The sequence below is a fragment of the Porites lutea genome, chromosome 1 (genome assembly GCF_958299795.1).
Source record: "Porites lutea chromosome 1, jaPorLute2.1, whole genome shotgun sequence".
Classification (NCBI taxonomy): Eukaryota; Metazoa; Cnidaria; class Anthozoa; order Scleractinia; family Poritidae; genus Porites; species Porites lutea.
Window position 1 is genome coordinate 44,318,637 of NC_133201.1, and position 12,905 is coordinate 44,331,541.

At 39.9% G+C, this 12,905-nt stretch overlaps 2 protein-coding genes across 2 annotated transcripts in view; both read left to right on the forward strand.

Annotated features, from left to right (window-relative positions):
- LOC140952123 (uncharacterized) overlaps nucleotides 1-12,905 on the forward strand; it is a 57,476-nt gene that overhangs the window by 24,681 nt on the left and 19,890 nt on the right. The window lies entirely within an intron of this gene.
- LOC140938788 (dual specificity protein kinase shkC-like) lies at nucleotides 212-2,881 on the forward strand. Its single transcript, XM_073388318.1, has 2 exons — nucleotides 212-1,018; nucleotides 2,074-2,881. The coding sequence occupies exons 1-2, from the start codon at nucleotides 344-346 to the stop codon at nucleotides 2,278-2,280; spliced, it is 882 nt and encodes a 293-aa protein (XP_073244419.1). The 5' UTR covers nucleotides 212-343; the 3' UTR covers nucleotides 2,281-2,881.

Consider the following 12,905-nt stretch of genomic DNA (forward strand, 5'->3'; position numbering starts at 1 on the left):
GGAAACCGGACAGTTGAGGGATTTTCAGCAACGTGAAGAAAACTTCCAGGGGCAGTTAAGAGATGGGCAGCAACGAGGAGAGAATTTACAAAGACAGTTCAGAGAGCTTCAGGAACGGGAACAAAGCTCTCAAAGGCAGCTTACGGAGTCGCGGCAACGTGAACAAAATTTACAGCGGCAACTCAGAGAGCTTCAGGAAAGGGAACAAAGCTCTGAAAGGCAGCTTACGGAATCGCGGCAACGTGAACAAAATTTGCAGCGGCAACTCAGAGTGGTTCAAGAACAGGAACAAAATTCTGAAAGGCAGCTAAGGGAGTTTCAGCAACTTGAAGAAAATTCACAGATGCAATTGAGGGAGACAAGACAGCAGTTGAGAAATTGCCGAGGACAAGTTTCTGAACTACAGTTAAGTCTTTCAACAGCTCAGCAAACAATAAGTGAATTGCGCAGCCAAGAAACACGTGACTGGGTTATTCCCCGGGACGAAATTCAAATCACAGAGAAATGCCTTGGGAGGGGAGGATGGGGAAGTGTCAATGAGGGAACGTATTGTGGCTGTACTGTAGCAGTGAAACAAATCCATGAGTTGATTCTTTCTCCTCATAACATAAATCTGTTTGAAAGAGAAATGAACATCGCTTCTAAATGCCGCCACCCTCACTTACTACAGTTTATCGGCGCCACCAGTGATGAGGGAAACCCTCTGTTTGTGACCGAGCTGATGGAGAAAAGTCTGCGCACTTTGTTGGACCAGCGGCAACTCTCCGAGATAGAAATAGCCGTCATTTCTCCGGATGTAGCACTTGCTCTGAACTACCTTCATAAGAAGAAACCAGAGCCTATCATTCATCGTGACATCAGCAGTGCTAATGTGTTGCTATGGCGACAAGGTGAACAATGGAGAGGCAAAGTGTCGGATTATGGCACTGCTAATGTCATACAGCAGACCATGACAGTGGCTCCTGGAGCTATGATTTACAGTGCACCTGAAGCACTTACATCAAGCCAAACAGTCAAGGTACGTTTTAGTCACTGTTCAAGGCTGTTAACATTGTCATAATTATTTAATAAGTGGCCCTTACCCAAGCTTCTTTCCATACATCTTATCGGTTGTGGTATCCTCTTTCCACTGTTATCGTCGGGGCTTACGGAAGAAGCAGCCGCGTGAGTTTTTTGGCTTTATAATGGCACTGTGTAAAGTTATGTTTTGTTGTCAGTTTTTTTTTTCAAGCGGAGTAGAAAACTGTGTCTGTTCAGCCTCTTGAGTTATGCAACGGACAATTTTATTGCAAAGTGTGCTGTTGAATTTCTCGTTTTATAAGATACATGTATACCTGTTCAAAATTAGTCAAATATCTGTCATTTTTGGCAGTGATTTTTCCACTACAGCGTATATTTAGCTCATTGTTTAAACAGGCATATAATAACTTTTGATAAAGGTTAGAAAAATGTTGTTTTAAAAGGGTTTTTTTTCTGGCTGCGTACAGTCCCCGTATAATCGCTATTTTTGCTCTAAATTCCGCTCATAGGTTCTCATATTAAAGAGCTTTTGTACCTCCAAATGGAACTCAGTGTTTATCGGCAACTGTAATTTTCCTGCTTGTCTCGGCAAACTCAGTTCGGCTGTGATAAACAACTGCCCCGAATAATGTCCCTGCAATGAAAACGTAGCCTGCGTTGCAGACGTAACGTAACCAAACCCCGGCAAGAAACATTTGCAAAACATACGAGGATTTTAGAACGCGCCATGATTGGCCTGTTAAAGAAGCCGTTGCCAGTTCGCCAATCATATTGAAAGGAAATTCGAAACACACTTCCGTTAACTCGTTGAATCCCTTACCAATACTCAGGGTCTTAAAGTAAATGAGAAATGAAGGTACTCCCTTTGCACTGTAAGCGGCTAGACGTTGGCGTGTCTTGGATGACCACGTGAAATGGCGGTCTTGTCTCCAGTTGGAGACGTTAAAATAGTGTCCCCAATTAGTACTTTCGTGCTAAATACATTGACACTCAAATAAAGTGCATTTTTTTTAACAATATTGAATTCCTCAAATTATGTTTTATTGTTGTTAGGTTGATGTGTACAGCTTTGGTGCTCTTCTTTGCGAAATGTTCATCCGACAACTTCCAGATCCTCGAAGGCGTAACGAACAAGTCGTGCTTGTAAAGAACGGTGTGTTTCGTGGCCTGGTGCGGCGATGCCTGCAGAGAGAGCCTGGGGCGAGACCAACAATGCAGGAGATAATCGATGAACTGAAAGACTTCGATCCAACTTCTTAACTGTAAAAAGAACGGTATGCAATATGATTGAAAACTCGCAGTTTTTAAGAACTTCCTGTGGAAAAAGTTGGAAAAGTAGGACCCTTTTTTTGCTGAATTTTAGGACGTGAAAGTAGGTTTAAGTAATTCCGGTTGTAAGGGCCTGAAAAAGGTGACCTTATTCGCGAGGGCTTACTTAGCTCTTAGTTGTTGCAGGGAAGCAATGCAATTTACTTATGACTTAGGAACAGATTCTAGAATTTGTATGGAGAAGTACAGTGTCCGTAGAAGTCAGGTAATTGTAGTAAAGAGTTAATACTTACGTTAGTTATTAGGTATTCCTTGTTAAGATATTTAATCAGGTTTTTTCTGTGGAGAATATAACTTTGATCAGTTGTTAGGTGTTTGTACTTATGAGGGAGATAAGGTAAAAGGTAGGCACTTACATAGTAGTAAGGCATGTCATTTGTAATTTTTTTAGTCGGGTTCTTTTGAAGATTTTAGATTTTTTTCGAAATCGTACGAGTTTCGAGTGGCACAGCCGTGACCAGGCAATGCAACGCAGATCAATATTTCAAAACGGCTTATACATATATGTTTTTTTATTGTAATTGTTTTCTGAAACTCGTACTTACATGATGATTATATAACGACTGTATTAAATATGTTTAGGCACTGGGAACGTGAACGTTGAAAACAGGGCTGCCAACTTGGCATGATAGTTATACTGACATTTAAAAGCAGCTGAATTTTTTCAGCTATCGTCTGAAACAGCAGCTGTTGTGACCTTGATGTTGATCGGTGTTGTGACTGACCCGCGCGGGATGCTGTATGTGGTGTAGAGCTTGGACCTATTTAAGCTGTTTTACAATCTTGAACAGTTTTTGTTCTTAAAATGTTGAGGCTGCTCGACACCGCAAAATCTCGGTACCGGCTCTTCTGCGCATGACCAGCAGGGCGGGAAGTAGTCAGTCAGGTCTGAAGCGTAGACACTGGGGGCGGAGAATGGAAACAACATAATTTGCTATCGCCTATGTGCATTGTATAGTTCCAGAAAACATCCATACCTTCCCCACGAAAGCACGATAGGAAACTGAATTGCTGAGGGGAATGGGGGGTCCAAACGGAGGCAATTTCCGACGGGGGGAGTGGGGGTTTCTTTTCGATTTTTTTTCCCGGGGGTTCCAAGCTACGTCTGTTGTTACTAAACACTGAGAGCAGCGGATATCTTTTTTATTCAGCAGTTAAATCTTAGGTTTTACTTGGAAAGCCTATCATTGATCAATTTGATAATTTTTATGGTAACTGTATTGTAACTGTACTTTCGACAGTAGAACATGCAGTTACTGAAGCATATGATTTAAAGTATGTAATTTAAAATAGAAAAAAGCGTGCCTCCAGCACGACCTGTCTCCGCATAAAACAATTGACCGGGGGGCTTAAACCTGAATACTGAACTTCGCGTTTACCTCTCTCGACGGGTTGCTTTTTACTTGCCCAAGCTGGATTTTTCATATGTTATACTACAACAGTAGGACTTTTCTGAGGTATAATGATTCTTCTAAAATTTTCATGTACCAAGCCGTGATTTTTTCCTTTAAAGTTTGGCCAAATTTCATTTTTTATGAAAGTGCTGAAGATAGGAATCTTCGGGCGATATTTAACCGAGTAAAAAATACGTTATCTTGCAATATTTTTACCAAATAGTATTGTAACTGGGATGCCTTACTTACCTGCCAAAGATGAACTTGTTTCCTTCAAACGCCTTTCTTCCCGAGGGCTTTGAAAATAGTAAAATTCAAAGGTTTTAGACCGGTGACTATATGACGTGGGGCAGCATTTCACTTTTTAGCGGTTTTCTCGAAAAAGAAAATCCTTTGGAAACTTTGATTGTGATTTTCGAAAATATTTCACCAAAGGGTTTTTCCTCACTGAAAATGAAGTATTTCGAAATTTCAGCTTTGACGGCAAATTCTCGATATTTACAGACAGCCGCTCTTAAATGTTTTATATATTTTATTCCTGGCCTTTTAATAAAACAGCTTCTTAGCACGTATATGGAAGATGCCCGTTTTAAAGACAAAGGGAAAAGGATTCGAAATACGAGACTAATAAAACATTCCTCAGAACACAAATGCAACCCATAAGTCCTTGCGGCAGGTGCGATTTTCAGTAGAATGAGAGCCTGGGGATGAAGGGAACTTCCAATAAACAAAATGGCCGAATGGGACAGTGTGCTAAGTCGGAAGGGCTTTACACAGATTTGTGTGGCACGTGGAACCGTGTCATGGGGGAATAACGATGCTTTTTCGATGCGTAACACGAATACAAGCGATAAATTTCTTTCGCAAAGTGAAGTATATAATTTACTTAACGAGACCATTTGACGAATATTTCTCGTTACACCTAATTGCAATAAAAATGACAAAAGGGAAAAGCCAAATAGGAATTAAATAGGCTAATTAAGCCACATTCTCATGGTAGATTCATTTGCAGCGGTTGCATTTCCCCGCTGGAATTTTCAGTTTTATTGTCTTTCAGCTTTAAAACAATAGTAAATTTCAACAGGCAAATACGACATCCATGTGCGGACGCTGGCAATGAATTCATTAGGCTTACCACCCAAATAAATTCCTATTTGGCTTTTTCCTTTTTTTCATTTTTCTATGACAACGTTTTTGCAATTAGGTATATATGCTTTATTTATATTTGCTTGGCTTGTTCAGGCTACAGGCCAGGAGTTTGATGACAATGTTTGTGTGCTATAATTATGCTGATTAGTTTTTGCACCTTTATTTTGAAACTCATGTAAGCAAAACGTTTGTTAACTCTAGCAAAACACCCTTCTGTTATGGAGGAACTTTTCACACGTCTTTCGGGGCCCAGTATGGTGTCAAATTTTTAGGGGAAACAAAGCTTGATTTTAGGCCAAACAGACTAAAGCTTTTTTGTCTTAGAAGAGAGCGCAAGGCAAACGTCCGTGAGCGCAGTGTAACCCAGTGATTCTTTAGGTAGAGCTAACAAACATAGGCTGCACTTTAGGTGGCACACCCATGTAGTCGTTCTCGTCCTAGAATCTAAAGGTCTCTATTTTCTTGTTTTCTCACGATAGTCACGAAAAGCTTGCACGGCAATCGACAGCAGGGACGATCACATGACCATTAGCCTTCGGCTGTCGCTCACCTCCATTCGAAAAGTGAAGAAAAGAGCTTTTTTCTCGGCGTGTGTAACAAAAGCCGAAAAAGACCTCTTCTCACTTAAGGTGATTCCCTGGTTTTGCATTGCGCATCTCTTACTGCGCATAACAAGATGCCGTAAAAAAGAGCATGTTAAGTAACATTATTAAAATGAAGTTGACCGAAGAGAAACGCTATTGCAATTTTTGCTTGCGGTTGTTTCTTGCCGAGGTGAGGCTCAATGTGGTGGGAATGTGCATAACGTAAGCAGTACGCGTGTGGCTGAGTTCGACTTCCTCACGGAGAACCTCGATAGTGGATGTTTAATTTGTGCTTACTCACTTTGATTTTCATTTAAACGCTTTCTTTATCACATTGTGTCCTAAATGTGATATCTCGATGTTAATTCTGTAAAAACGGATTTTTTAATACTTTCTTCCCCCTTTCACATACATTCTATTTTGAAACTCGCCCCAGCCCTCTCTCAAAAATTAAGGAAAATGCATTTGGTGCCCACTTTCTGCAGCTCTACCGCAAAAACGAGTACGGTGACCTCCATTTTTTCTTTCATGATTTTAATAAGGACAGTGCTTCCTTTCGGTGAGAAAAAAATTGGCACAAATCTATGTTCAGTTTTTTTGACAATTTTACTAAATTGTACGGATTGAGCTATCACGTGTCGAATAGCGCGTGTCCAATTTAATTTTACTTTGGAGCGTAAAGTAAAAACGAGGGCATTAAAAGGCATTTTTATGGTACGTAAGTGGATAAACAATACATTAAAGTCAAATTCTGTGCGATACCACATACATCATTGAAAAAATCTTTCCTTTTTGTCTAGTTTTGGGCTACGCGCGGTTTTTGTCAAAGGGTCCAAAATAGCCGTATTTGTCAGCATTGTGACGTCAAAACGAGCACGGTGACCCCCACTTTTTATTACTTTTTTATCATCTTCTTGACTTGTTACATCAGTGTACCAAGTTTCATTTACAATCTATGTTAGGTTCTTTTACTAGGGAATCACCTTAAGCTTACTCGCCGCGTTTGCCTCATTCAACATGAAGGGGAGCTTTCACTCGCCGCGGCAATGTATGCAAGTTATTTATTTTTTTAATTGTTGCCCGATACATAAGTTATCCTATGGCCATTTCTGCTTTTCGCCGTATGCCGTGAACGCAATCCTTCACTTCTCTAGTGTTTGCGCCGTTTCAAACCGCTTTCTTCTCGTCTTCACGAGGCAATGCTGTCGATTAGCTGTGCGAAAATGTATACATATTATATTTTTTCATTGATACCTAATGTATTTATATACATTATTGCGATTTTGTTGTTTGACCTACAGTTTGTAGACAAAAAATTGATATATTTTGGTATATTTTTTTGTAATATATTGCAGTTTTTTTCCCCTCTTATCACACAGGGAACCCACACTTTTATTTGTAAACTGTACATGGAAATTAAATGTGATTTAAAATCTTACCTGTCCTGTTCTTGAATCTGCTGCTGAGTAAAGTGAAATGGAAGTTTTTCTACGATGCAATGCTTTATTTTATGTGGTTTGTCTCGCATTTCACTGTGGTTTCACGCGGCTGTTATTATCGTCTCGCGTTTTACCTAACAATTAATGAATGAGGCTGAGTATCTTACGAAGAATTATGGAGATCAAGGAGGGTGTTACAGCCTTGACGGATAACACCCTCCGAGATCTCCATAATTCTTCATATGATACGAAAGCCGAATTCAATAATTGTTTCATTATTCATTCAAAATAATTCCTAGTTTAAAAACATGGCTAAAACATGCTTACCTCCATCGATTCATCGATGTTAAGTTCATCTTCGATAGTGCACGTTTAGGTTTGTCCAGCTCCGCAAATATTCTCCAAATAGCAGATGTCGCCCTTCGAGTTGTCTTCTTGCTGTTCTTGCCATGTTTTTAGCTATTTTTTCGCCTAGTTCTTACTTTTGAAACGAGTGAAATGACCGCCAATTTTGTTTCCGCAACCAAAACAACTCAACCTCGTCCCCAGGTCTTCTCGGTTAACGGTGCCTTAAGCTGCACGAACTCTGCATTTTTGACGTCATTTCCTCGTTAAACATAAAATTCTTCCAAATTGGGTCATCAGTAACTGGTTATGGTGAATTAAACATGTGCTTTTAGCCAATCAGAATCTGGGAAATATTTTGAATGAATAATAATGTTGGTTATTAATTTATTAACAATTTGAATTAACGGTAATGAATAGTGACAAGGGTCGAACTCCACAGCTGCTCTCGTACAATCAGTGCCTCCAGTTGAATGGACCAGTTTACCACGCAATGCCGCGCAAGGTAACATGCCACGATGACCATTCCAGTTAAAACGCAAACAGCAAGGCAACATCTGGATATATATGCAATCGAACTTGAAACAATCTCTGAACTAAGCAGAAAAGCTCAAGAAACTCTCAGACGTCAATCGCAAAGTTAACTTCCGGTCCAGTCAAGTGGAGGCATTCATAGATCGAAAAGTCAGTTATCAGTTTCTGATCATTTTGAATGCGAAGATTTTTATTTTGAATAGAAAAAAAGTGGCCCGCCATACATTTTATCTCTTCAAATGTTGTTGGGTTAAATTTTGTGAAAAAACCGCACGTAATACTTGAGTACGGTCTGGAGATAGATCGGTCACGCGCCCTCAAACAAGCGCAGGTACAGAATATACTTTGTAGACACGCTCGAACTTTCGAATTAGATTTTTAGACTGCAGAGTCCAGACTTTCTAGTAGACCATTTGCTGACGCTAAATCTGGGTTTGAATAAATTGGATAGATAAGGTGCTGCTAAATTATTTATACATTTATGAACCATGACCACATCGTTAAGAAAGAGTTTGTTGTAGACGTTGAGCCATCCAATTGACTTACGCCTCTCTGAAATGTGATCAAACTCCCTAAGCTCTAAAACAATCAGGCAAAGTTTTGAATAAGCTGCAGTTTACGAGTGTTTTTCTAAGAAGTGTTATTCCACTCTAGTGTTGAACAATGAAAAACCCTGGTGAACACAAAAGAATTAATGGCTAGGATCAGTGTCTTTCTATCGAGCAAGTTACAAATACGTCGAAATGCAGATTAATTTGTAGAGGCAGCCTGAAGACAACTAAGAATAGGCTCATCATTATCATAAGGGAAGTTAGAGTTTATCCACAGCCCAACGTCCTTGACAACCGATCGTGAGGGATAAATTAGTTTTCCTGAAAGGTAGACAGGGGGTAGTGACAAAGCTCTTGTCAGGTTAGGTACGCTCACTAACAATAGTTTGACTTTATCAGGATTTATTAGAAGCGAGTTCGCACGACACCCAACCTCGTCCCCAGTGCTTTTCCCTCAAAAAATGGGTGGGGCGGGAAAAGGCCCTGGCATCGGCTGGTCACGTGTGCAGCCTAAATATTCCTGAGAAGCTAATTTATATGCAACCCGCTAATTTGGGCTGACAGAAGGGAGTAACAATCGAAAATAATATCATCGCGAAATCTGTCAATATTTTCGCGTGTGTGCGATTCAAAAGCTTAAAATCCATTTAATTGCGCATTATTCAAATGCTAGAAGTTTATGAAAGGGCGTACCGCTGGTACCGGCTCGACGTTGTCACGTACGAAATATATCAAATGCTTCCGCGTTGAGACAAGCTGTTATGTCCCACTGTTATCGACTAGTACTTCAACTAAACTTCATCGTGACTGTGGAATTACTGTACGATCAAGCGGAAAGTGATTTTTTCCAATGTCAAACAAAAATCCGGGCCTTTGCCTCCAGATCTGCAGAGAATTTAAACAAATTGAACTTTACTGAAATAGAATTGTTCATCAAAATGCTTTATGAAGTCTGGTCTTCTCTACAACCCGACCATGAAACAAACAAATCTCCGCGCCGGATGCAAGTCAGCCCTCCAGCCAGGAACGATGACAGGTCGCCGATCTGAAACATTTGAAGAACTCTTTAATATATCTTTTCTCTTCCGAGGATAAGTACAAAGGATTTTCCTTATATTAAAGAGAAGACTGACTGATCGATTGGAATCGACTACAGCTCTGTCGATTTTAAATGCAACCAAGTCTTTCCTTGTTGCCAGTCGTTTGATCGCAGAGGTCAATGACATGCAATGATTTTTTTAAAAAATACGGGTCATACAGTCCATAAAGGATAAGTCTAAACCAGCGCGTGTCGCTATGATATAGAACTAGGCTGTGTACGGCGGTCCACTTCGCAAGAAATGAAACAAAATGTCAGAAGAGTCGAGACAGCGGACTTTTCCAGTACAACACTTATGCACGTAAGATAGCTTGTTTGTCATTTATACCGCTCTATAAACAGAAGTTTTACAAATGTTTCTCGCTGTCCCCTTCATAGAAATCGGAAGAAAGCAAAAAATTACCTTAGCCAGTATCTGTGACAAAAACAAAACCTTGTAAAACTTTTCGTTAATCAAAAGATATAATAGGTCGCCCAAGATCGCGCGCTGTGAGGTTACGCATAATTTTAGCTTTTCACATGGCTCTAATTTATTATACCCAGGATTTGAGGGTGTGCGAGGAGACACGTGACCAGCCGATGCCAGGGCCTTTTTCGGCCCCACCCATTTTTTGAGGGAAAAGCCTTGGGGACGAGGCTGCACGACACCACCTTGAAGCTTACATGAGGTGACTGTTAAGCGCAACCACCGCCTCACTCACGTCGTGAGGAGGAAGTGATAAAAGGAACTTGGTGTCGTCCACGTATTCCATCATTTGACACTACTTAAGAACGGAGAAAAGCTTATTTACTTATAACCTGTCATCCACTATTTATTTTATCCACAAAAGAATAAGTAGTTTCATTTCAGGTTCATCCACAAAAAATTATTTTGGACAGTTTTCACCTGCTCATCTCTTTATTTAAGAAAATTTCGACTCAGTTGAATCTAGCGTTTGCCTTTTGCCGTGAACGTGATTCTAAAGGGGTGTACTCCTTTCGGCGAACCAAAAGCTAATTTTTGACCCTAGATTGCCTGCACAGTATGGGCTTTTGCCGTGAAAACTGTCCGTAACAACGGAGTGTCAATAAGCAGGTGCCTGAACTATACTTTGACAAAGTATGTTTAAACAACAGTCATGCAAAGCGTTAAGTTTTCCATAAAATGAATTTTTACTAGCATGTTTATTTCTGCTGTTTGTATTTTCTTGCCCTACTAGGTTTACATATGTCTAATTTGCAAAACCAAGTTACAAACCTGCTAAGTTCTCTATGCGTGATTGAGGTTATCTATAGAATCATTTTAAAGGTTAGACATTTGACTCGCTTTAGTTGTGACTGATCACTCAGCAAACATACATTAAACACACCTGAAAAAAACGACAATTGGAAAAATTTTGAAAAAAAATTGGAAAATTTGCAAAAAGTCGAAAATTAGTTGTGTCAGTGTAAAGCAATGAAAGAGAAGGTTGAGAGGGCCCCACCCAATCAACGTTAAAATTTTTCGTAATTCAGTTTTTTTTAAATGGTCTTAAATCTGCAACTGGTTTTCGACTCGATCATCAACATGACAAAGAACTGCGAAAAATGGCAGGTAACGAAAAAATCCTTTTTTTTTCAATTCTCGCAAATTTTGTAAAATCCGCAATTGCATGGCTTTTGACTCACTCAACAACTTGACAAAGAAATGCGAAAATTGCAAATATCTCATAAAATCGTCGACCTTGCAATTTATTGCAATTCTCCCGAATTTTGTGACTTAGAGCGAGAAAAAAGCGGGAAAATGGGAATGTACACGAAAGTTCCTCAACCTTGCAGAAGTCGCAAATTGTACAATGAACGCGAAAAATTGCCAACCTCGCGATTTCAGTTTAGAGTTTTCGGAAGCACACACGAAAAATCTCAAATTTTGCAGCTGCGTGCAAAGAGACGAGTGCCGACCCACAGTTAATTTTATTTTTAGAGTCCTCATAAAATTATTATTAATTTCTGACTGATTTACGCTCCGTCTTCATTTTTATTAGTGAAAGCTAATCAGCATGCCATTTTCATTTCGAACCTCAGGTGCAAGACTGACATCTGCCATTTTACTTTTGGGCTCGGCCAAAACATCCCCAGGTGATCTGCTGTTTAAATAGGCATATTTTATTCAATTCGAAGTAGCTGCCCGCTATCTTCCTTTGTATTTATACTCTTATACAAATGGAAGCCCAACTTCCAAAACTTCGCGGGATCATTTTTTTTTTTAATTAGAGGGCCGGCTGAGAATAGTTAATTATCTTGATCTCCATGGCAATAAGGTCTCTTGCCGCTGCTAAAGAGGTTAACATTCGGGTTTATTTTTCTTTAAAAAGCCTGATCGATCATTAAATTATCTCCAAAAATTAAAATAGCGAAATATTAAAGCCCAGAGAGGTTTCATTCTTAGAGCCTTAAATCTCAAAAAGTTCCACACTGCTTATTATTTACGCGAGAGAAAATCAGGATATTAAAGCGACAGCTTTTGTATGTCCGAAGGCCGGGTTAAAATATACCATCTTTCACTTCTTTGTTTTTCTTTACTTAGTAAAACTTGAGCACATTGGTTTGCACGACAGGTGTGTGATTGAAAGGCTTCGGGCGCACTATATGCAAATTAATATTTTCGCCTTGCGAAAATCGTGTATTTAAGCTTGAGCATTTTCCAGTCTACTATACAACTGCAGCGTTTGTTTTGAATTATGGCGTTCGAGATGTAGATTGAAGACGACGGAAAAGTCCGATAAGGTTAGCAGTCTTTAACCCTTGGTGAAAAACTGAAATACAACACCTTTTTTTCTCTTCGGAAAAAAAAGCAAGGAAAATCTGCGTGGGGAGAGATCACTTTTCTGGAAAATGGAATCCTTTTTGTCTCTTGATGAGTTATGTATTAGTTTCTCGGATCACGATTTGAGAACCAGCGCTGATTCCAGAACCCAAGACCAACATGAAAAGGATTCTTGCTACGTACTAAAGGACAGCAAAGACCACCGAGGCTCGCTTTGCGTGCGGGATGACTTTCATAAACAGAGAAAAGGTAAAATGAGAGAATTCCATCTTGAAGCCGATAATGTCGTGGCAAAAAACGATAGTCGAAATACATATGCTTGCAAATTACCAGATATAAAACCCACCAATAAATCGATGCAAATGATTCATGTTATGGCGGGGAAAATGGGACGCAGTCGCAAGTTTTATTCCATCAATGCGGACGATTTCACAGTTGGAGCAAAGCCAGGGACGTTTAGTGATTTAAGAAGCGAGGAAAGAGAAGAGCTGAACGCCAGCAGAAGACGCCGAAATCACTTGCCACTTGGGGAAAGTAAAAATTATTCTGGTGGACAAAACTGGAAATGTAATCCTGCAAATGATGCGAAGTCTATCATGGCTAATTGGACCAGGGGAAAAGAACCGTACTCCGGCTCGGCGCAAAGCGGGTTCTTGGCAGCCTCACAGAGGAAAAT

Excerpts from the sequence above, each read along its gene's own strand:
- LOC140938788 (XM_073388318.1), top strand. The coding sequence starts at position 344 with ATGCAATTGAGGGAGACAAGACAGCAGTTGAGAAATTGCCGAGGACAA. Across the intron at positions 1,019-2,073 it reads CATCAAGCCAAACAGTCAAG|GTTGATGTGTACAGCTTTGG; the intron begins GTACGTTTTAGT and ends TATTGTTGTTAG.